The sequence below is a fragment of the Onychostoma macrolepis genome, chromosome 06 (assembly GCF_012432095.1).
Source record: "Onychostoma macrolepis isolate SWU-2019 chromosome 06, ASM1243209v1, whole genome shotgun sequence".
NCBI classification, from domain to species: domain Eukaryota; kingdom Metazoa; phylum Chordata; class Actinopteri; order Cypriniformes; family Cyprinidae; genus Onychostoma; species Onychostoma macrolepis.
In genome coordinates, this window is record NC_081160.1 from 31,168,491 (window position 1) to 31,194,577 (window position 26,087).

General features: G+C 39.6%; 2 protein-coding genes across 9 annotated transcripts in view; one reads left to right on the forward strand and one right to left on the reverse strand.

Annotated features, from left to right (window-relative positions):
• The window catches only part of slc12a5a (solute carrier family 12 member 5a), a 166,418-nt gene extending 156,980 nt beyond the window's left edge, over window positions 1-9,438 (reverse strand). For all 4 annotated transcript variants that reach the window (XR_009271754.1, XM_058779524.1, XM_058779522.1 and 1 more), the window contains exon 1: window positions 9,106-9,438. Coding sequence is in view for 3 of the 4 variants with exons in the window: in XM_058779524.1 (XP_058635507.1) it covers window positions 9,106-9,226 (121 nt within the window). In the remaining variant the exon portion in view is untranslated. The remainder of the gene's footprint in view (window positions 1-9,105) is intronic.
• A 399-nt stretch (window positions 9,439-9,837) lies between these two features.
• nat8l2 (N-acetyltransferase 8-like 2) lies at window positions 9,838-24,857 on the forward strand. Of its 5 annotated transcripts, XM_058779179.1 has the most exons (3): window positions 9,951-9,969; window positions 20,845-20,949; window positions 23,988-24,857. In XM_058779179.1, coding segments are annotated over exons 2-3 (690 nt in total). In that variant the 5' UTR covers window positions 9,951-9,969; window positions 20,845-20,948; the 3' UTR covers window positions 24,677-24,857. The 5 variants fall into 5 exon arrangements, with proteins under 5 accessions (XP_058635163.1, XP_058635160.1, XP_058635162.1 ...); XM_058779180.1 differs by lacking the exon at window positions 20,845-20,949 and having other exon boundaries at window positions 9,838-9,969; XM_058779177.1 differs by lacking the exon at window positions 20,845-20,949 and having other exon boundaries at window positions 9,898-9,960.
• Window positions 24,858-26,087: the final 1,230 nt, after the last annotated feature.

Genomic DNA, 26,087 nt, shown 5'->3' on the forward strand with positions numbered 1-26,087 from the left:
GAATGGAAACAAACAGCTCGACGTGCCATTATGAAGAAAGGACGGACTGCTCATTGAGAGCTAAACAATCTGCATATCCCAATACGCTAATGGCTTCCACCGTATTTGGACAGCAATTGATTCTGAGGCGTTATGCAAATGAAACCAAGCTGAGCGGCCAATGACAACAATGGAGACAAACACGACATCAGCTAAAACAATACAAGCTGCCCTGGCTGCATTTTCTGCACTGGACAGATATTTGACTACTATATTGTGTTTAACATGGAAAATGCGAACCAGCCTGATTATGAAAAGTGTCCCAAATGGACAAAGCACACCAAAAATCTCATGTGCATGAAGATCTTTGAGGAATTTTTTTTTTTTTTATATATTAATATTTCTTTTTATTACTGGTATGCAATCTAGTGGTGCAGGAATGTAATTGCATCTCTTTTGAAATTGATCTCTAGTGTTTTGCACTGCAGGTTTATTTAGCAGACATTGTTTATGAGGAATATAATTTGGTCAGCACTGATATCTAACCATCACCTTGAGGAAAAGCCTGCCGTTGATGTTGATAAGCAACATTTATCTCAAGACTAGACGAGATTAAAATAAATGTGAAGAGATGCACTGATGAAATGACATTACAGCACAGACGAGTGATCTGACAGTAATATCAATATCTAGCAGACGTATGGTGTTCATGTGCACACACAAACCCCTGTCTATGTTTGTATCGGTAGATCCAATCCAATTCATTGACCCGTCCTTTCTGGAAAAGGATAGTTCAGTTATCATTTCATGACTTTAACGGTAAAACAAAAATGACTACAGTCAAATCAAAAATGACAATCAAATCAAATAATTATTGAAAGCAAGGCTTCAGTTTAAGACACACACAGACACACATATTATATATAAAGATTTAGGCTGAAAAGGATTGTTTTCACTTTATATGGAACAATTAATGTTTAATTAATGTTTAAATTAATGTTTAATTTCATATTATAAATAAATAATGTTATAGAATTATATTTTTATAATTAAAATAATAGTTTTACAATATAATTATTTCAGGCTGAAAAGGATTGTTTTCACTTAATACTTAAATAATTAAATAATTAAAAGAGAAAAACTGGATCTTCAGACACAGAATAAGAGAATGATGGATGACATTCCACATTGAGTGAATCCTGACCTTCTGTAAATCCCACAGAGTTCGTGATCACCACATTATTACCTGACAGCGGCTGCTGGGACTGAGAGACTGATTGTTTACACAGACAGACAAACAATAGACTAATAGACACGAAACCTGCGCCACCAGACCAGCATTATGCTAAAATAGCGAGAGCGCTTCCAAGTCTGTCTCACCAGCGACGGCTTGAATGGAAACAAACAGCTCGACGTGCCATTATGAAGAAAGGACGGACTGCTCATTGAGAGCTAAACAATCTGCATATCCCAATACGCTAATGGCTTCCACCGTATTTGGACAGCAATTGATTCTGAGGCGTTATGCAAATGAAACCAAGCTGAGCGGCCAATGACAACAATGGAGACAAACACGACATCAGCTAAAACAATACAAGCTGCCCTGGCTGCATTTTCTGCACTGGACAGATATTTGACTACTATATTGTGTTTAACATGGAAAATGCGAACCAGCCTGATTATGAAAAGTGTCCCAAATGGACAAAGCACACCAAAAATCTCATGTGCATGAAGATCTTTGAGGAATTTTTTTTTTTTTTTTATTTAGGCCAGAATTGAAGATTTATGTAATTCAATAGCACAAAAAAAAAAAAAAAAAAAATCACAGCATACTTTATTATTAACTATTTGTATCTATTTGATTTTATTTAAATAATCATATTTAGAAAATGCATTTATTCAGATTGCTCAGAATCAGCAAAAATCTGTACATTGTTATTTTAGCATCATTGAGATTATTATAGTTGTATTAATCAGTTTTCATTTTCATTTGAAATTTTTTGTAATTTTATGTGTTTTTGTTATGTTTAGTAGTTTTTTATGTCTAGCTTTTATTATTTTTTAATTTCAGTTTTAGTTACTTTAGTAGATCAAGTTAAGCTAAATTAATACACGAAACGTTGCCTTAGCTGAAATAAAGTGTTTTTTTATATATATTTTATTTCAGTTAACATTTATTTTATTTAAAGACATAATTATTTTATGGTTTTAGCTTATATTTAACTATAATTACACTTGAAAAGAATTTAACTTTTCAAGTGTAATTTGAAACACGGGTGCAACCAAAACACGGGTTGCATTGCCAGAGCTTTGGTGCACGCAAAACATACAAAGTCCTCCTTTGGAGTCTGCCAAAACTACAAACTCCAGTGTGGTACAAAGGGACACACTTTCCCAAACAGCTCTTCCAGCGCTGTGTGTGGGACGTTCTTGCCGACTGAGTGCTCTTTGTCTTTGTGCAAACGATCACTAAATCGAGACGAATTTGTCCATCATGACGTTTCCAGTAGATGCTCACTGCGGAGCAGCCAAAACTCCCACGCTACACGTCTGTGATGGAGAACACAGCTATTGTGCAGCAGTGTAATATGTATGAGTGATTACTGACATGGTTAAAAAGAGCTTATGGCGCTAGTTCTGTCTGGTGTGTGGAATATGCCAATTATTGCAATGACGACATACTGTATTTGGCACTCTGACTACTATTTCTGGCTGCTTGATGGAAAATAGTAAGTGTAATTATTAGTCATGTAAGTCGTCCACACGTTTGTGCTACAGTCCTGAGCATTGTTTAAATCATGGGCATTGTTTAGCAGGTGTGCTGTTCATTCATAAGTCACCAGACATCAGATTTTCACCTGCTGAATGATAAAACAGACCAGAACCATCTAAGACAATCTATACACGTAATGTAGCAACTGCCTAGCAACCACCCAAACGCCTTAGCAACTGCATAGCAACATGCTGGAAACTTCAGAAAACCTAAGCAACCACCTAAAAACCATCTAGAATACCCTAGCAACCACTCAGAAGAGTCTCGCAACCAAGCTAGCAGATTTTGCAGAAAATTCAGAAATGAACTATTTATTTATCATTTTACACCATATCAGCATCAAAGGCTATATTCATGGAAAACTTAAGAAAATAGACTTAATAACAATACTTCAATTAACTGTATTCAATAATTTAGCAATATATATATTTTTTTTACAAACAAACCAAATACAAAAATGTTAAATTAAACTATAAAATATAAACAAATAAATGAATGCAATGTTTCAAGCGGATATTTTAGAAATGAATTAAATATTATACCACAACCACCACACAGTCTTACAAGCAACTGAATTGTTAGAGTGTATAAAGAATTCAAATATATATATCAACATCTTTCTTGAAAATAAAAAAGGCATTTTCTTTGAAAACGTACATTTGTGAATGTAAAATTTTGCAAGGAATTGAAATAAAATATTAACATAATATGAAAATGGTCCTGTTTCAAAATACTCCTTTTTACAAAATAAAAAATAAAAAATCCAAAACTGCAATAATTGTATATTATATATATAGTTAAAGATATCGGAGTTATACAACCCGAGTTTCGGAAATGTTGGGACGTTTTTTAAATTTGAATAAAATGAAAACTAAAAGACTTTCAAATCACATGAGCCAATATTTTATTCACAAGAGAACATAGAGAATATAACAAATGTTTAAACAGAGAAATTTTACACTTTTATCCACTAAATGAGCTCATTTCAAATTTGATGCCTGCTACAGGCCCTGAAAAAGTTGGCAAAGGGGCAACAAAGGGCTGAAAAAGCAAGACATTTTTGAAAAGATTCAGCTGGGAGAACATCTAGCAACTAATTAAGTTAATTGACATCAGGTCTGTAACATGATTAGCTATAAAAGAAATGTCTTAGAGAGGCAGAGTCTCTCAGAAGTAAAGATGGGCAGAGGCTCTCCAATCTGTGAAAGAGTGCGTAAAAAGATTGTGGAATACTTTAAAAACAACGTTCCTCAACGTCAAATTGCAAAGGCTTTGCAAATCTCATCATCTACGGTGCATAACATCATCAAAAGAGTCAGAGAAACTGGAGAAATCTCTGTGCGTAAGGGACAAGGCTGAAGACCTTTGTTGGATGCTCGTGGTCTTCGGTCCCTCAGACGACACTGCATCACTCATCGGCATGATTCTGTCATTGACATTACTAAATGGGCCCAGGAATACTTCCAGAAACCACTGTCAGTAAACACAATCCGCCGTGACATCTGCAGATGCCAACTAAAACTCTATCATGCAAAAAGGAAGCCACATGTGAACATGGTCCAGAAGCGCCGTCGTGTCCTGTGGGCCAAGGCTCATTTAAAATGGACTGTTTCAAAGTGGAAAAGTGTTCTATGGTCAGACGAGTCCAAATTTGACATTCTTGTTGGAAATCACAGACGCCGTGTCCTCCGGGCTAAAGAGGAGGGAGATCTTCCAACATGTTATCAGCGTTCAGTTCAAAAGCCAGCATCTCTGATGGTATGGGGGTGCATAAGTGCATACGGTATGGGCAGCTTGCATGTTTTGGAAGGCACTATGAATGCTGAAAGGTATATAAAGGTTTTAGAGCAACATGTGCTCCCCTCCAGACGACGTCTATTTCAGGGAAGGCCTTGTGTATTTCAGCAGGGCAATGCAAAACCACATACTGCAGCTATTAATGGGAATGGGACCAAATTCCAACACCAAAACTCCAGAAACTCAGAAACTCGATGCCCAGACGACTTCAAACTGTTTTGAAAAGAAGAGGAGATGCTACACCATGGTAAATATGCCCCTGTCCCAACTATTTTGAGACCTGTAGCAGGCATCAAATTGGAAATGAGCTCATTTTGTGCATAAAATTTTAAAATGTCACAGTTTAAACATTTGTTATGTTATCTATGTTCTATTGTGAATAAAATATTGGCTCATGTGATTTTAAATTCTTTTAGTTTTCATTTTATTCACATTTAAAAAATGTCCCAACATTTCCGGAATTCGGGTCGTATTAGGAATTTAATTATAACAGAATATAAATATAAAAAGAAATTGACCAATGAAGAGATTAGAATTAACAACCAAATTAGCACTGTGCCAGTGACCTTTGCACCACTGACATCACCAATGACCTCAGAAAATGTAAAAATGTAACTACTCTTCCACTTTAACTGCAAATACTCCTGACTATTATTGTAATATCTACCACTAAAAAGAGGCTACTACAATAGAGAGCCACACTGAATCACATTCTGAATAATTTAAACCAAATCCAGGACGTCTTAATGATCCTATTAGCCTCATACGGAGTGTAGAGACGGGCTAGATCTTTCAGACTGTCTGGAGACCTTCAAGGTCAGATGAACCTCTACATGGTTGGCATCTCAGATCGATAAAAACAACATCAGCGATAGCATGAAAAATAGCAGCGATGCTTAATCCTCATCAAGGCCTTTCTTTCCAAACACCCATGAGATGTAGGAACGTACCTGTGATGCTCATGTACGTGAGCTGACTACTAAACAAATACTCTATTTGCTACTTTATTGTTTATGCATAAATGCATACAGACACTCACACACGTGTACACCCATGCACTTCTGAATAAAGAGCTCAGAGTGGGGTCCAGCCAATTCATGCTTCTTTTAGGGACTCAGGAGGTGATAGAGCAGCATTATTTGCCAGTGCAGGCATGATGAGAGCAGTCATTGTGGTTTTACTATTAACATCGCATTCAGCACTCCCTCTGCACACACCAATCATGGCACAAAGAGGATGCAGTTGTCATGGAAACGTTGTGGCGACTTGAACCAGAGACGAGAGCACCAAGGCTGTACCGTCTCTAGGAGACTACAGGTGTGCATCTCTATATCTATGGATGGGAAGTTGGGAACACCAAAGATGGTCATTCTACACCTTTTTGGACACTGCTTTTGATTTGTGACTTCAATGGATTTCATATGGCAAAAACACCAATGTTTGGAAATGAACTCATCAGAACAGATGCCTCAAGCTCTATTCCACAATCTAGTGAGCTGCCTTGCACCTTCTAAAGAAGTAACCTAACTAAAATGTTTCTCGCAAGTGGCTAAACAATCTAGAGCAATTACAAATGCCGCACAAATAGTACTCTGTGTGTTATGTGTATGTGAGACTTGATAAACACACTCAAATGCATTAAATGGGTAAAGTAATACCCACAATTAATTATGTTTAGCTGTTTTTATCAATTCATTTCAATATTAAATGAAACGTTTAAGATAAAACTGATTTTCACTGAGCAATGCATTCTGGGATTGCTTAGATTTGTCCAAAAGAAGGCATTTTATGATTATATCATCAAATAACTAATTTTTAAATTTTTTAATTTTTTGGAACAGGCATCAAAAGATATATTTAAGCTATATTTTAAATTCTTAATGTACAATTGTTTGGATTTATTATTAATTTGATATTATTTTTAAAAGCATATGCAATTAATTAAACAAATATGCATATATACATTTGATATTCAGTCAGTTAACTCATTAATAAATAAGAAAAAAGGCATTATTTGCCTCATTAAACATTAAAAGACTTGATCAAGTATAGACTTTCTTTGAAAATTTATATTTATATATGTAAAATTTTGCAAGGAATTGTTAATCAAATAAAATATTTATAAAAAAATATATATGAAAAGTGCCTATTTTCAAAAATGCAGAACACAAATGAAGAAGTTTGGGGATAAAGTTCTTTTTACAACATTAGAAAAGTCCATACAAATCTTTGCAATAAACAACTCCAAAATCGTTTCTTTAAAATTATGAAAAAAGAGGGCATTTGGGTGAAATACTGTTATTAAATTTCTATAACTATAAATGCACTTGTAACTTACAATTTACTGGGTACCAATTATGAATCATTTTAAAGGAAACTTTTTTTTTTTTTTAAATCTGAATTCTTTTCATTCTATGCCACTTAATTTATTATTCTAAAAAATGTAGATCAAGAATCATTTTAGAAATGGATTGTAATTCTCAAAATTGGATCGGATTGGATAGTGAAGATTCCTGGCTCTACTAGCAATACATTAAAATGCACCCTAGGTAGGCAGCTTCCTATCATACTACTATTCAGAGAAAGAACATGTAGGCAGGTATTCACAACAAAACTTCACTGAACTCTTAGACCTGTCAAGTGTAGAAGCAGAACTAGAACATTTGTAGGACAACTTAATGGTGCAATTCAAATTGTTGCAATGCATATCGTTACAAAGCAATTTAAAATAAAATAAAATAGTGCCTTATAGCCCTCAGTAACAAGCCAAAACACACCAACACTAGACCTACACTAGTATTTCAGTATTTAGTGGGTCACTTAGTATCTATTTCAGTCTTGTCATGTTAAATATTCCCATCCACAGTTCCATCTCACTGCTCCAAAATCCCGCTCCACATAACTAACATCAAACATGTCCTGATGCATCGCACTGCGCTTTCACTTTCAGTGTGCATAGACAAATTACTTTATTATTACTCGTAGACTGTTTTGTTGCATTTCTCTACGCCCATCAAATCACATAATTGTTTAATACTTAGCAGAATCTCAGAGGAAAAAATAGCAAACCACATCACAGAAATCATCAAGAGGCTAATGATTACAGCTGAATAATACCGCCTGACTTGTATTTAATAGACTTCCTGTATGTCACACAGCGCAGTGTGCCTAAAACGTATTTCGCCCCATTAAATATTCAAAGGCTTCATCAAATATAATAGTCCGTCAGAAGTGCCATTGTGTGAAGACAACCGTGGCCACTTAAGGCTAACAGACATGGCAAGACATTTTAACCATTTTAACAAGCTACTGAGGTGCATACATGCATTGTCATACTGCATCCATTCACTCATCCATCACTAGAAGGAATATTACACCAACTGGCCCCTCTGTCAGATTCGGCACTGCAGTACTGATGAACAAATGAACACAAGCAGAGTCTCTTTCCTCACACAAAGAAGGATCAAATCTCAATGTTTACACAAGATGTACTGATTATGACCACAATATATGACAGCTTGAGCTTAGGGAATGAAAATATACACTTGCACTGGACATACAAAAAAACTTCAAGTATGCAATAGACAAATAAAACCCAATGTTCAGTGCATTTAATTATATAACAATAGAGCACACTTTCAGCAATGGCATATGGATTTTCTTAGTCTTTATTAAATTAAAAAAATAATCCATATAGTCTATGTGAAATAGACTACAAATATATTATAAAAAATGTATTTCATATTATATATTATGTGATCATATCATTATATAATATCTGATCAATATAGCCTATGCAAATAAATTAATTTGATATATTTTCATAGGCTATATAAGTGTGTGTGTGTGTTGTAATTTACATGAAATATTATATGAATATATCAGAATATGAATATAATCTGTCATCTGCATAAACTATATTTAAAAGCACTAAGTATTATATAAAAATGATTTATTATGCAAAACAAGACCCTGAGACCATTTCAAGTCATGAAAAGTAAAGCAGTCTTGCAGATATTAAAAAATAAATTAATAAATGAGGGAATTTATATATTTACATGAATTTACATGCCCATGCGATTATAAGCTTTTATATGGATTTGTAACTTCTGCCTATATGAAATATTAAACTTTTTCACATTATAATATATTCATTTAGTATATATGAAACAGTGCATGAATTGATATACATTTAGATTATGAACTATATTATTTTATGTACCAGACATTATAAAAGCATTAAACTTTAGTGCATGACTGAACCACTGGGTTACAGATTTTAAAAATGACTGATGCGAGATCTGATAATAGGTTTATATGCATTTTTAAAAATATAATTAATATATGCATATTAAATATATTTTGTACATACCACGTTATAAAACAGATTATGCATATGACCAATATGACATATAGACTAAATATCGTCATTTAGTGTCATCTGATGGTTATACTATCAGAGGGTGGTGTGTTGAATATTAATATCCCAGTGTCACATTCCCAGCAGTTGGATGAGTTTATTCTTCACAGGTGTCAAAGCGTCATAAATCTCTCACCTTTCTCGGATGCCTCCGCTGCAGCGGCGTCAGAGGCGCTCGGCGTCTCCTCATCGCCCTCGAACAGCTGGTTCACCTCGCCTTGGATGTCACCGGCAGTCACCGTGAACCTCTGGCTCATGCTGTCGCCGGTGGCCTGAAGCGGACTGACGGGGAACGACTGAACGCGGGATCCGCCGGTGATGCAGATGTGCGCCGGTCCGCGGTGATCAGCCCAGCCTCTGGTTGAGGAGTACGAGGACTAGTGTTAATACAAGAGCATAAACGTGTGTAACGTGTCCGGTTGAGACGTGCGTTTTATTGTTCTTTGATAACAGACAATGAATGAGTCGCGAGCGGATCATCAACCGGTGTCTGGGACTCACTGCACATCCGGGTCCTAAAGCCCGCGACCGATCGATCAATCACAAACATTGATCAATCCGCTTAATGATCAAACACTGCGTGCACATTCATACATCTTATACCCAGTGGTGTAGTGGTGCCTGGAGAAGTGTGTATAGCCTACTCTTAATTTATGCCCCCAATATATATATATATATTTTTTAAACGGCCCGGCAAAGGATGAACGACCTGTGTCATAAACAGTGACGCATATTTAGTTCACTCCAAAATGGGCCAGTAATATTTGCACACTGTCACTTAACCCATTTAATCCCACCGTGACCGTAAAAAAAGTTTGACTGATGTTTTAGTGCACTTCCTGCAAATATGGAAAAAATAAAGGGTCTTAAATTCTCAATTAAATATGTGCAGTTTCACATGATTAGTGCAAATTGTCACATGACCAGAGCACTTTATTTCCTGTTTGCACCTTGAGATGATGATGGATGCATCAAAGCTCCAAAACAAAAGGCTGGTAAAGTATGTTAACATAAAGATATGACAAAGATTTTTGGTACACATTATCTTTGGGGTGTCTAGTATTAATATATGCATTCGCATATAGGCTATTCAGTTTTGTTGAGTGTGGTCAGTAAACATGTTGATGGTCACAATAGTGACCGGTGGGATAACAGTGAACTTTATTTTACAATATAATCCAATGGCAGTTGCTAGTGAAAATGACAATAAAATGTTGCAATGACAAAATATTGCACTAAATTAAAAATTCAAATGTTAGAAAGAAATTACAATAATGATGTTGTAATACTTGTAGCATTGATATAAAAGTTTGATGTTATATTTTAGAAAAAAGTAACAATTTTGAAATGCGGTGATGGTTGAATTTTTTTTTTTTTTTTTTTATCTCAGTGTTCCTATCAATGTTGCATAATGTTTTTTTTTTTTAATGCATAATAGTAACCCTAGAATGTGATCAAACAGTTTAAAATAGCTGAGCTAAGATATATAACAATTTTTATGACTGTAGAAATATGTGATTTCATTACTCACCAGATCCCACCGGTCACTATTGTGACCGAGCATAAAACACAATTTTTCACACACCTTTCCAAAAAAATGTCAAAAAATAATTACTGATTATTTCAAAGGGTTACTAATGACACATCATTTGGATATTTTCATGTCTGGGAAAAATTTGGGATTAAATGGGTTAACTTCTGCTGCTTGAGTAAGGATCATTATGAAAATGATATTATTCACAGAAGAGGTGCAGATTTTGCAATAAATAATTAAATTAAATGAATTAAATATATAAATAGACTGTAGCGACTGACATTTTGTCAGAACCTCTAGTAAATTACATGCTATTTTGTTTAGTTGTCTGTTCAGAATTGTGATCTCTATTTGAAACAAACAAATAATTGTGATTCTCAATCATTTCAGAAGTGAAGGGGACAGAAATGTCAAATATAATAACTTTTTTGTCTAATTGACAGGTTTTATTACGATTATTATTTTTATTATTATTTATTAATAATTACCTCTTGCTTTTAACTGGCTGAGAAATCAAATACACTGCTGGACAATATTTTTTCCTGTATTTTCATAATGACAATCTTATGATTTGTTTAGCTTATATACTACCCCCATTTTTATCACAGAGTAAGGCAGAAGATATATGTTATAGCCTAGTAGACTATCTATTGCCAAGTGTAATAAATGCTATCAAATAGCGCTGCATTATTCAGAATCAGATTCTTTTTTATTATAAACCATATTGTTGCAATCATGTGTTTACTGTCTTCACGTTTCTTTTATTCAGCTTAGCTACAGTATTCACATGCGATTGGACTGTCATGATTTGGCTAGTGCAGGACACTGAATGATGCGCATCAGAGGGGATTTAGAAGTGGGTATACGAATACTGACTGATAAAGAAGTGTGTATATGCCGTATACCTGCGTATACCCTCCACTACACCACTGCTTATACCGTACATGCAACCATTAGTAGATATATTATATATATAGATAGACCTAAATGTACCTTTTTCAACATATCATTTGAAAATATTTTGCAATTATTTTATGCCCTTTTTATTCATTTTTGGATTGACTCCAACATGCTAAAACTCTAAATGTAGAACCTGACATTTTACTTTATCTCACAATGAATACAATAAAAACCATATATATGACATATATATGAAACTTAAAAGCTTTAGAATTGTTTATAAATTTATGTGAACACCACTATATTAGGATACATTTGATCTTATTTAATTTTTTCATTTGTTCACTTTATATTTTGTTGCTCTTATTTTTGCTGTGTTTGACTGTGATTGAACTAAATGGAAAAAAACCGTTTTAGGTTACGTATGTAACCCCAGTTCCTCGAGGGAACGAGACGCTGCGTCCAAGAACGCTAGAACGCCTCCAGCGTGACCGCGCTCTGATACAAATGTAATCTGTCAAGTCAAGTCAAGTCACCTTTATTTATATAGCGCTTTTACAATACAGATTGTGTCAAAGCACTTAACAGTATCAAATTGGAGGATAGAGTGTCAGTAATGTATAATGATAAGATTAAACACTCAATTTTCAGTTAAAGGCATTTCATTATTGAATTCAGAGATGTCATTGTCTAGCTCAGTTTAGTTTAAATAGTATCTGTGCAATCAAATCGGCGATAATCGCTAGAAATTAAGTGTCCCCAACTGAGCAAGCCAGAGGCGACAGCGGCAAGGAACCAAAACTCCTCTGAGACATAATGGAGAAAAACCTTGGGAGAAACCAGGCTCAGTCGGGGCCAGTTCTCCTCTGACCAGACGAAACCCGCAGTTCAAAAGTTTCTATTTCTATTTTAATTTTGTTGCAATTTCTAACAATAGTAGTATTATGTAGTTAGGTATTTTATTATATTTTAGTTATTTTGTTATTTTTGGTTGATATATCTGGGGATATATCTCTGGGGTCATCCGGGCGTCCTGGTCTCCGCCGACGATCAGGGCCGCAGACGTCACCTCCGGCGCCGACCCACCATCTGATCGGACACGGACCGAGAAACAGACTAGGAAAGAAACAGACAAACATTAGCGCAGATGCCATTCAACTTACGATGTAACGAGTACATCGTGTGTTATGGGGAGTGTTCCCGGTTCCGGTTGATCTAATTAATGCAGCCTAACAATCCTTTAACGGATTTGAATAATAGAAGCGTATTAATGTGTTATGTGTAAGCCAGGCTAAAGAGATGGGTCTTTAATCTAGATTTAAACTGACAGAGTGTGTCTGCCTCCCGAACAGTGTTAGGTAGACTGTTCCAGAGTTTGGGTGCTAAATAGGAAAAGGATCTGCCGCCCGCAGTCGATTTTGATATTCTAGGTATTATCAAACGGCCAGAGTTTTGAGAACGCAGCGGACGTGGAGGACTATAATGCGATAAGAGCTCGCTCAAGTACTGAGGAGCTAAACCATTCAGGGCTTTATAAGTAATTAACAAGATTTTAAAATCTATCCGATGCTTGATAGGGAGCCAGTGCAGTGTTGACAGAACCGGGCTAATATGGTCATATTTCCTGGTTCTAGTAAGGACTCTAGCTGCTGCATTTTGGACCAACTGTAGTTTGTTGATCAAGCGTGCAGAACAACCACCAATAAAGCATTACAATAGTCTAACCTTGAGGTCATAAACGCATGAATTAACATTTCTGCATTTGACGTTGAGAGCATTGGTCGCAATTTAGATATGCTTTTGAGATGAAAAATGCAGTTTTACAGATGCTAGAAACATGGCTTTCAAATGACAGATTGCTATCGAACAGCACACCTAGGTTCCTGACTGATGAAGAAGAATTGACAGAGCAGCCGTCAAGTGTTAGATAATGTTCTAGGTTACATGTGGGGTTTTAGGTCCGATAATTAACACCTCTGTTTTTCAGAATTTAGCAGTAAAAATTACTCGTCATCCAGTTTTTATATCGACTATGCATTCCGTTAGTTTCTCAATTTGGTGTGTTTCACCGGGCGAAGAAATATAGAGCTGAGTATCATCAGCATAACAGTGAAAGCTAACACCATGTCTCCTGATAATATCTCCCAAGGGTAACATATAGGCGTGAAAAGTAACGGCCCTAGTACTGAGCCTTGAGGTACTCCATACTGCACTTGTGATCGATATGATACCTCTTCATTCACTGCTACGAACTGATGGCGGTCAGATAAGTACGATTTGAACCATGCTAAGGCACTTCCACTAATGCCAACAAAGTTTTGTAGTCTATTCAAAAGAATGTTGTGGTCGATAGTGTCGAACGCAGCGCTAAGATCCAGTAGAACTAATAAAGAGATACAACCACAATCAGATGATAGAAGCAGGTCATTTGTAACTCTAATGAGAGCAGTCTCAGTACTATGATACGATCTAAATCCTGACTGGAATTCCTCACAGATATCATTTTTCTCTAGGAAGGAATATAATTGTGAGGATACTACCTTTCTAGTATCTTTGACAGAAAAGGAGATTTGAGATCGGTCTGTAATTAACTAGATCTTTGGGGTCAAGTTGTGGTTTTTAATGAGAGGCTTAATAACAGCCAATTTGAAGGTTTTGGGGACATATCCTAATGACAATGATGAATTAATAATAGCCAAAAGAGGATCTATGACTTCTGGAAGTAGCTCTTTTAGTAGTTTAGATGGAATCGGGTCTAACATACATGATGTTGGTTTAGATGATTTAACAAGTTTATACAATTCTTCCTCTCCTACAGTAGAGAATGAGTGGAATTGTTCCTCAGGGGTCTATAGTGCGCTATCTGATGCGATACTGTAGTTGACGGCTGCAGGGATACAATTTTATCTCTGATAGTATCGATCTTGGAAGTGAAGTAATTCATAAAGTCATTACTGCTATGCTCTTGGGAAATGCCAACACCTGTTGATGCTTGATTTTTCGTTAATTTAGTTACTGTATTGAATAAATATCGGGGGTTATGTTTGTTTTCTTCTAGAAGAGACGAAAAGTAATCAGATCTAGCAGTTTTTAATGCTTTTCTGTAGGATAGGGTACTTTCCCGCCAAGCTAAACGAAATACCTCTAATTTAGTTTTCCTCCAGCTGCGCTCCATTTTCCGGGCTGCTCTCTTTAGGGCGCGAGTGTGCTCATAATCTGTCCAAAGGATGGGCGAGACGTCACGGGCGGGTGACGTAATGGCCAGGAGGCATAAAAGCACGTGCGGTGGAACCGGCGTCAGCTTCAGGAATGAAACAACCGCTCGCAGGGATGCCGGAAGTATGGCTTCGAGACGCAGCGTCTCGTTCCCTCGAGGAACTGGGGTTACATACGTAACCTAAGACGTTCCTCTTCAGGAACTCGAGCTGCGTCCAAGAACGCTAGGGGAACGAGATCCCCACGCTGCCAGACTGACAAATCCCTGCCTAGTGTGGATGGAGCACAGCTAGGGCGAGGGAAAAAAGGCCACAGGTGGCTGCGTCCCGAAGGCCAACTTCTGAAGAGTGAGTCTTGATCCCCAAGAGGGGAGAGCAGAGGACTCGAGGCTATGGAATAGCATCCTGATCCACCACATAGCAAACACTCTCTGGCCGGAGGCCTCAGCCTCTGGAGGAAACATGTACTAGGGGGTGTCTACCCACTGAAGGTCACCGAGAAGGGCGCGGTAGGCCGGTATAGCCGCCACGTAAACCCTCAGGGTGGAGTGGGTTAACCCTGCAGAGGAACAGGCCCGCACAAACTCCTGAACTGTACCAAATGGGCAGTTGGCTGGGTCGAGCTGGCAACCTCTGCACCATGAAGTGACACTTCACTTCAGGGTGTACAAGTCCCTTGTGTTGTGGAGAAAACATGTAACTAGGGGGTGCCTACCCACTGAAAGGCCACCGAGAAGGGCGCGGTAGGCGGTATAGCCGCCACGTAAACCATCAGGGTGGAGTGGGTTAACCCTGCGGAGGAACAGGCCCGCACAAACTCCAGAACTGTATCAATCGGGAAGTTGACTGGGTCGAGCTGGCGGTCTCCGCACCAAGAAGTGAAAAGTTCCACTTCAAGGCGTATGGTTTCCTCGCTGAGGGAGCTCTGGATTGGAGGAAGGTCTCAACAACCTCGGTTGGGAGACCAGAAGCTATGGGCTGTGCCTCAGGGCCACACCTACAACTTCCAGCTCCGGGCGGGGTGACAGACCCCCGCTTGTGAGAGGAGATCCCTCCTGACGGGAATCTCCCATGGAGAGCCGTCGAGGAGAGAAATCAGGTCCGAGAACCATACTCGGCACGGCCAGAACGGTGCTACCAGAAGTAGACAGACCTCGTGTCAGCGCACTCTCGCCGGAACTCCCGGGAGCAGAGCGATCGGGGAAAAAAGTGGAGCTGGATGAAATTAGAGAGTACCAGAGGGGACATGCGCTGTGTACTTACCTGAGTAGCGGAGAGGTCCACCTGAGCCTGGCCAAACACTCTCCAAATGTGCTTCACCCCCTCAGGGTGAAGCATCCATTCCCCGGGCCTCAGCCCCTGCCTCGACAGGATGTCTGCTCCCACACTGAGATGCCCAGGCATGTGAACTGCTCTCAGCGAGAGGAGTTTGTCCTGGGACCACCCAAGGATCTGGTACGCCAGCCTGTGCAGGGGCGTGAACGCAGACCACCTCGGTGGTTGATGTGAGACCACCGCAGTGTTTTCGGTGCTATCGCACCAACACCGGCGATCTCTTAGGTCTGGGAGAAAGTGTTTCTGTGAAACACCACCAGCATCTCCAGGCAGTTGAAGTGCCACATGAGACGGCGAGTACTCCACAGACTGTGGGCAGGGTGAGGGACACGTCCGTCGCTGGCGTGCGCAGCGACACGGAGCTCCCAGCACCAGGCCCTGAGACAAGAACCAAGGATGTCTCCACATGTCTAAGACACGTAGGCACCACCACGTGACCTTGATCATGTGAGCGGGTTTCCTTGGGAGAACCCCTTGGTCTTGAGCCACCACTATTGAGTGACTGGCCTTCTTTCACTCTCCTGACTGCCGTGAGGATCGACTCGATCCGAGCAGGGGACACACGTGCCTGCATTGTGGTCGAATCCACACCACACCAAGATAAGTGGTTCTCTGTAATGGAGAAAGCACACTCTTCTTGGCGTTCAGTCTTAACCCCAACACTTTAATGCGAGCAAGAACAACATCTTGATGTTGAGCCGCCATCTGCTCTGATAGAGCGAGAATCAACCAAAGTGGATATGCGGATGCCTTGTAGCCGCAACGGAGCTAACGCGGCATCCACACACTTTGTAAAAGTGCGGGTGAGTGCTAGGCCGAAGGAAGAACCCGATATTGGTGAGCTTTGCCCTCGAAAGCAAACCTCAGGAACTCCCTGTGAGTGGGAAGGATGGAGATATGGAAGTATCGTCTTTTAGATCGATCGTGACAAACCCGTCCTCGGACCTGATCTGAGACACGACCTGCTTGAGCATCTTGAACTTCAGTCTGCTGACTGAGTGGTTCAACTGATGCAGATCTAAAATGGGACGCCAACCCTCCATCCTTCTTGGGAACTATGAAGTACCGGCTGTAGAACCCGGAATCTCTTTCGAGAGGAGGGACCACCTCGATGGCCTCCTTCCTCAAGAGAGTACTCTACTTCTCGTTCCATTACCAGAACCTGCTCGGGGCCCACCAGAGTGGGATTCACCCCGTTGAAAAGAGGCGGAGGAGAACCAAACTGGATTCTGTAGCCTCTCTCTACAGTATGCAGGTCCCATGGAGACACATTTGGCAGTAGTTTTCACGCTGCCAAATAGTCTACTAAGGGAACCAGTCTCTCAAGACTGGCCTCTGGTATAACCAGGGCGGCTAGCTCGGTGTCCTGGAACGGCTCGCCGGCAGGAGACGGCCAAACTAGCTGCTCTAGAGACCCCTGAAGGGGGTGGCGAGCATTTCAGCTCCGCTACGTTTCCGGGCGGAAGAAACTGAGATGTGAGCTCGCTGGAGATCGCTGTGCCCTGGAACACCGTACGTGGCAGGGTTGGCAGACCGATCTCCTGAGGGCACTGAGGAGAGACGGGCACCGTGTACCGCGGTGTACGCCGCTTTTCCCCAGAGGGGCCTGCCCTCATAAGTTCTGGGCCATGGGCACCAGGACTACCTCAGCCAAGTCTCCTATTGAAGCGACTGTCCTCAGACTCGGCCATCTTCTAGGAAGACTAGACTGGTAGAACCAGAGCCTGCAACGCAGGACCCAATGAGACACGCTTGGCAGGGGCTCCCACCGCCAGGTGCCTACTAAGGGAACCAGTCTCTGGAGACTGGCCTCTGGTATAATCAGAGCGGCTAGTTCGGTATCCTGGAACGGCACACCGGCAGGAGAAAGCCAAACTAGCTGCTCTAGAGACCCCGAAGGGTGGCGAGCATCTCAGCTCCGCTACGTTTCCGGGCGGAAGAAACTGAGATGTGTGCTCGCTGGAGATCGCTGCGCCCTGGAACACCGTACGTGGCAGGGTTGGCAGACCGATCTCCTGAGGGCACTGAGGAGAGACGGGCACCGTGTATGCCACTCTTCCCCAGAGGGCCGGCCTCAGAAGTCCTGGGCCATAGGCAGCAGGATGTTTTAGCCAAAGACTATCCAGCGAGAGTGACGGTCCGCAGATCCGCCTTCTGCTAGAAGGCCTCGGCCCAGGAGCGCCACTCTGACTCCAACATACTGGGGAGTAAGAGAAGTGACGCTCCCTATATGAGGAGCTGGAACACGGTTGGGGCTGCTCCGCCCAGCAGCCCCTGCTGACCACATCAACCTCCTCAGAGGAAGAGAAGTAAAACATTGTGCTCTCACTCGAGAAAATCCCAAGTTTTCTTAGGCTCCTTTTACACATACACACCTAACTTCTACCAGTTAGATGAAATAGATCATTTAATTCCTCAGAATTAAATGGAGAAAAACAACCAGACAAGTAAATACGGTCTGATATGAAAAGGATTCATGAAACGAACGAGAATGACATAATGCACGCGGCTGCAACAGTGAGCTCTCACTCAAAGGGGGAAGAACCGCACCGCGGGCTTCCAGCCCCGAGCGAGAGCGCTAGATCTGGGGATTGCAGGTGGAGAGAGGGCGAACCCGTCTCCAACCCGTCCGCCAGCAGCGGCGGACCGGAACCGCGAGATCATACGGCGGGGAGCAGCACGATCAGCCTCTTTTTTTCTTCTTCTTTTTTTCTCTCGAGCTGACAGCGCGAACTCCGTTCCTATGCAGGGACACTGCTATAATGACAACCTCGTTCATAATAAGCTTGTGCAAACAATGCTCGTGCAAAGACTGCGATTTTACAAAGCTCATCGACGCCCTTCACGTCTACCTCCTCGGAGAAAGACAGGCGGAGCGTCGAGCCCTCTCTCTGGGGGGAAGAACCCGCGGGGCTTCCGAACCCAGAGAGCGGGCGCTGGATCTGATGGGAAGGAAGAAGAGATAGGGGATCGCCCGTCTTCATTCCCTCCACCTGATCCATCTGCGATCCCCGCGAACGCAGCCGCTGCTCCGCCTTGGCAAGCGGGCCGGTAACGCAAGGAACGCATGTGAAAGCTCCCTCCTCAAAGAGAGCCCTCTGAGAGTAAGCATACGCAGCGACAAACGCTCACAAGCGGGCAGTCAGCTCCCTCGAGAGCTGACTCTGCGTGCTCTGCTCTCAAGCAAACCACACACGGACTGTTAGTGAAAAACACAGCCTGTAATGCGATCTGCTCTCGCCCAAGTGCAGTTTCTCTGCACTTTAGACATTGTGGAGCTTATTTCAAGTGACAAACAACACTAAATAAGACTCACCACACAGATCGACAGACACACACAGAGTAGCGGTTGCTGAATGACAAAAGCTGACGCCGGTTCCACCGCACATGCTTTTATGCCTCCTGGCCATTACGTCACCCGCCCGTGACGTCTCGCCCATCCTTTGGACAGATTACATTTGTATCAGAGCGCGGTCACGCTGGAGGCGTTCCCCTAGCGTTCTTGGACGCAGCTCGAGTTCCTGAAGAGGAACCCTAAATAAAACACACACACACACACACACACGTGTACACATTATTTGCTGCAAAACTTTACCCTAACAAGTATTAGGCTACTAAAAGCAATAATCCATGGTACTATTACTAAAAATGGTACATGGTACAAATATTACCTTATTTTTAGCCAGTAATCCCATTTGTTTGCACATGATAGATCCACCACATTCTTTGAGAGCCATGTAAATATCATGGTACATGAATATGAAAATCATAACCATAATTAAAGTACCAAGGCATTCCCTTACATATTCATCATGTATCATCAATTTGCATGGTACTCCAACATACTTTAAGATTTATATTTAAGGTAAATGTAAAACTGGATGTTTTTAAAAACAAACAAACAAACCAAAAAACAACAACAACAATAAAACCGCTTTTATACCCTATTGAAAGATTTTTTATTCTTCTTGTTTTAAGCAAAAACTCTCCATTTTGTTTCTTTTTTCCCCAAGACTTCATTAATGGAATATAAAGTAGGAGACATGTATCTTGATTGCATGATGTTTAGACATTTGTATGGGACGATATTCATTATTAGCAATGCATCTAACATTTAATGGCATGACTTTAAGACTTTCTGCTCTCATTTAAAAACTTTTTAAGGACTTAAATTTTGGAAGGATGAATTAAAACCGAAAAACCCTGTATTTATCAGCTGAGTTCCACTGAGACACATGGAACACAAGTAGTTTTGTATTTTAAACCTCTGTTCTGTTCTGTTCATGGCCTCAGAGAACTCATGAATATGCTTTATGATTTTTGTTTTCTTTAAAGAAAATTTAAATCTCGAGTTTTCATTAGATGATATTAACATATTAAAATAATTAATGGAAAATAAGAAGCTACTTTCAAAATTACTATTAATAATTGTAGGCTATACATACGGCACACACACAACAAGGCAGTGAAGTGAAACTCAGTAGTAACGTTTCGGTAAACGCTAGGTGGCGATAACAGTAGAACAGGGCGAGAGACCCTCCTCAAAAGAACATGAGTAAAATCTGGAATTCTTCACTCATATTCAAACACGTCTTTATCTATGTTCAGGACATTTCTATATATGTTTAGGAAACTGTAAACTCCAGATGAAATGAGTAAAATGTCCGGTCTGATCTGTGAATGTCCTTGTGAACTTTGAACCGATGAAAACCAATGATAGTGTGATTTTAAGACACACATCATAGGTGTGTTCGACTTGAAGCGGCGCTGCACAGAATGATCAGTGTATGACATCAAAGTACCGCGAGAGTTATTTGAAAGCGTAAAGATCTGTCGGCTCTCTTATAGCTCTCGCGGTACTTTGATGTCATACACTGATCGTTCTGCGCAGCGCCGCTTCAAGTCAAACACACCTCATGTGACCGAAAGTGCAGGATCTGCAGACTCGAACCGACCAGTGACTGGAAATTAAGGATACCAATAACCAAACTAAACAGTAAGTAGCTAACATTTTATCTAGATATCTATTTATGTAGACTTGCACTGACACTTGGAAATATTTGAAATGTACCGTATTGACCCGAATATAAGACCAGGTTTTTTCCTTGGAAATACATCTGAAAAAACGCGTTCGTCTTATATTCAGGGTCTAGACTTTGACATGTCAATAATACACCCACAACAATAGGTGGCGCCAAAAACGCATAAAACGAGTGTGCCATGAAATATGTAATATAATGTGTGTTGTAAAGATCGCGAATGAAAACAAATGAAAAAGAAAAGCTTACAGCAGCATGATCGTGACTGTCATGTTAGCCTGATGGGAACAAACGTCCTCTGTAAGTGATTTTAAAACATAAGACAGTACCCAGATTTGAAGACTACAATAAGATTTCACGTCTACTGATAATAACATTTTGGTAGGCTACTATGAGTTGGATAGCCTAATTGTTATATAATTCAGATGGGCTACCTGTTATTTCAATGGTATATCAAAATTCATGTCATTGTTGGTACATTTTACCAGTATTTACCATACTTTCAAAACAAAAATTAGAATTGGAAAAATATGCAATATGAAAATAATTTAAGAATAAATGTGTTTTACAGAGAGAGAGAAAAAAAACAAAACAAGATTTGGTTTTCAAAAGCCTTTTTCCAACAGGTACATCTGGAAAAAGGGGGGTCGTCTTATAATCAGGGTCGTCTTATATTCGGGACAATACGGTCTTTATGCATTGAAGACAGTTCCACCAAAAATGAAGTTGCTGTGATTATGCATGGTCTCATGTTGTTCTTTAGGGTTTTGGGAACGATATATGCAATATAAAATCATAAAAATCTAAAGTTGTGCATCTTATATGCACGTTTTATGGTAAATATTGAGTTGTTATTTAGTTTTAAAAGTCATGCGACTTGATCACACCAGATTATTATTTTAAATCTACTTTAAGCAATACATAAGCTTCAAAAGGACCAAAAAAACATAAGTTGTCATTTCGATTTGTGTTGTCACATCCGAAGAAATGCTGTGTGAGAAACGCAAGCCTGTTCGCGATGAACCAGGCTGCTTTCCTAAATATACATAGTAACCAATGAGGATTGCGCTTATAGTTTCGACTCCGTCTTCTTGTCCTTATATGGCATGGCTTTGACTGTTTTTTTTTTTTTTGAACTTTCAAAATTACAAAATTCAACAGCAAGTTCTTCACATATTTCTCATATTTACACATTTTGAAAATACAAATTGAGACAATTTTAATAAAATAAAAAACAATAAAATAATAATAATAAAAAAGAATATAAACAAAATTATACAAAATAAAATACAATTCACATCACTAGCAAATTAATTTAGCAGAGACACCGTTTTAAGACATTGGTTTGAATCTGATATATTATTAACAGAGGCGAACGAAGTACACAACTCCATTATTTGAGTGAAAGTACAGATACTGCTGGTCAGATATTAGAAAGAAAAAAAAAAAAGTGAAGTGACATACGGCCAAGTATGGTGACCCATACTCGGAATTTGTGCTCTGCATTTAACCCATCCAACATGCACACACACAGCAGTGAACACACACACACTGTGAACACACACCCAGAGCAGTGGGCAGCCATTTATGCTGCGGCGCCCAGGGAGCAGTTGGGGGTTCGGTGCCTTGCTCAAGGGCACCTCAGTCGTGGTATTGAGGGTGGAGAGCACTGGACATTCACTCCCCCCCACCTACAATTCCTGCCGGCCCAAGACTCGAACTCGCAACCTTTGGATTACGAGTCCGACTCTCTAACCATTAGGCCACGACTTCCCCCATATTACTCCAGTAGAAGTTGTGAAGACAGAAAGTTGCAATACAGGAACACTTATTTAACACCAAAACAAAAATTTAAAAAATGCTGTCGAACCGCTCTCGCGGTACTTTGATGTCATATTCAGAACGGTCTGTAGCGCTGCTTCAAGTCCAACACCTATATTGTGTTTTATTAGGAGATACACAACAGTTCTTCTGTGGCTTTATAGGTAATATTTTCACTTACACAATTTAGCAAAATCAGACAATATTATGTCCAATATATACCACAATATTAACTTCTTATAATTGAATTGTTGTAAATAAATATCACATTTGCAACTGGTCAGTGTTCAAAAAATGCTGGGAAATCACTTCATGAGCCCTACAAGAGTGATTACTGATAAACAGTCTGAAAAAAAAAAAAGAAAGTCACGTTTTAGAGAAGAAAAAAATCACCCACTGACTTTCAAAGCTGCTATTTAATAACGACTTTCTACTTCGAGGACCTTGATAGAAATGTAGTGGAGTGAAAAGTACAATATTTGTCTTTCAAATGTAGTGAAGTTAAAGTCATAAGTTTCCAGAAAAAATAATACTCAAGTACAGATACTCAAAAAGTGTACTTGAGTACAATACTCAAGTAACTTAGCTACTGTCCGCCTCTGATTATTAGTTGGTCAGTTATTGAATTCTGATGGTCAGCTTTTGAGTATTAATCAACTGTGGCTTCGACTGTTTTTAAGCGAAGTCCCGAGGGAATTATGATTTGAATGGACGGAAGCCTAGGAGCTCTGAGCGGATTTGTCAATTGCTGCATTCTGCGTACAGGGCCTCCAAAGTTGACGCTTCAAAAACCACGCAATGTTTACATTTGTTGATGTTTACGTCAGGTGTGAACTCATGAACCCGTGTAAGTGATTTATAGTTAATCAAATTTAAACATTAGTATTTTTCTAAAACACACCAATCCTTTAGCTTCAGAAGACATTGATTCATCAGCAGGGGTTGTATGGATTACTGTCGTGTTCATTTGTAAATATGTAACATTTTATTTTTTATATTTTATGTGTCTATAAAATGCTATATATTCATAATATGCCCTATATATGTTTGTGTGTATATCTACATTTCAACACACATGCATTAAAGATACAGTGCATTTTTAAAAAGTATTTTCTGTATTTTGATGATTCCTTCCTATTCCTTTCTATTTCTGTTCCCCTTCACAATCCACCAGTGCACTTTGTGATCCGGCGGTATCAGCCGTCTGACCGGGAGGCTGTGGAAATGGTTTTCCGGGAAGGAATAATGGAGCACATCAATCCTGCGTTCATGCACGCCATGACCCGACCGCTGCACATCACTGTAAGCCTGTTCTTTTACATCGGCGCGTATGTGATGAGTGGACAGTCTGTCGTTCTGGCCCTGGTGTCTGGAGGAGCCTGGATCGGCTTGGTGTACTTCTGCTGCTATGAGTTCTACGCCGGCTACGTCCGGGCGAGACTGAACACGGACATGCTGGACATCCCGGGTTACTACCTCAGCAATCCAGATAACTGCTTCTGGGTAGCCGAGGCTGAGATACACGGCCGGCCTCAGGTTTTGGGGATGGTGGCTGTGGAAGGTAAAAGTGACCCGGGAAGTGGTGGGAAAAAGTATGGAGAGCTCTACCGGATGATTGTTTCATCCACCTGTCGCCGCTGTGGTCTCGGTGTACGGTTGGCCAAAACTGCAGAAGACTTCTGTAGGGAACGCTGCTTCTCAAAGTTCAAACTGTCCACCACGTCTACACAGAAAGCGGCCGTGGCGTTGTACTTTAGGCTGGGTTTTAAACTCGTCCTGGTTCATACTCAGACCGAGTCTCCCAAGTGGATGATCTGGATGACTAGATCCAAAATTCTGACCATGGAGAAGAACATTGAATGATCATTAGCTTCTCATCTACAGGCTTAAATCCTAGAAGTTTTATAGATTGATTGATGTACTGTTCTTTCATAATCATATCTGCATGGTTATACTGCACTTTTTATATACTTATAGTCTATAGACTATATTTTATAGCACTGTTTTATAATACACAAATGTGATTAAAGATTTTTCACTTTTGCATTTGATTCCTTTTTTATTTCTTGCTTGCAAATTGATTTCCTTGTTTTAGTTATTTATTTTTTTCCTGTGCATTATTTCAATCAATTTTATTGCACAGCCCAAATGGAAATCAAAAGTTTGGAATAGTTAAGATTTCTTTTAGTGTTTTTGAAATGTATTTTTCTTCTACGCACCAAGACTGCATTTATGTCTTCAGTGTCACTTGATCTTTCAGAAATCATTGTAATATGTTGTAGTAAGGATCCACCCGCTAGTCCAAACAACGGACTACTTACTTGCGCCTCTGAATTTATCTGGATTTAGTTTCAATTTTAGTCTAGCTCCGTGCTTGATCTGACTCCAATTTCAAGTGATCATTAAATTTAGACAATATTTATAATTAAAAATTGATCACAGACATCGATTGTATTCATTTAGATATTTGATTATTCTGGAAATCCCATACTTTCAATTATTCATTCATTAGCGCCCCAGTGTCGCTTAGCAATTCACTCGGCCAACTGTGAATGCACGGCACAAACTCGCCAGTTGATCTTACTCAGAGGATACAGAGGTGACTATAATACCTTTAAATAGGCTGCACCCTGCTAGCACATAATAAAAAGTGTATTTTTTCTATAATCACGAAAACTGTAACTTGTTAAGTCAGTAACAGACAGAAATCCGAAGATCCCTAATGACAAGCCCCCGCTTCATTCATTGGTGCTTAAGTATGACCTGTCCTGGACACAGATTTGTGGAAACACGACTACAACTCTAATCTACTAGAAAAAATGATTTCAGAAGAGATCAGAATAAATCAAATATAACAATTTATTATTAGTCAGGTAAAGTTGTATCATGCCAATTACATAATGAAACAATTAGAAGCCAATTTAGAAAGGATAATGCAATTGTGAATGAAAATTTACGGTAAAAAAACGGCAGCTGTGGTTGCCGTAATTCTACCGTAAAATATACGGTAGCAACATTTTAGGTTTTAACTTAAATTTACAGTTAAATACCGTTACTTCATTAACTGATATAATGTTAATATACCAACCTACTGAAGTACTGAAATCTGTTTTGCACCTTTGAAATACACTGATAACCACCAAATGCAGAAGGTGATGAGAAAGTCACATGATGAACCAAATCCCATCACAAGCAGCTTTTAAATAATAACATATATAGAAGGTATACAGTGTCATTCACACAAGCACTAAACACCATCATAGTGAGACTCATT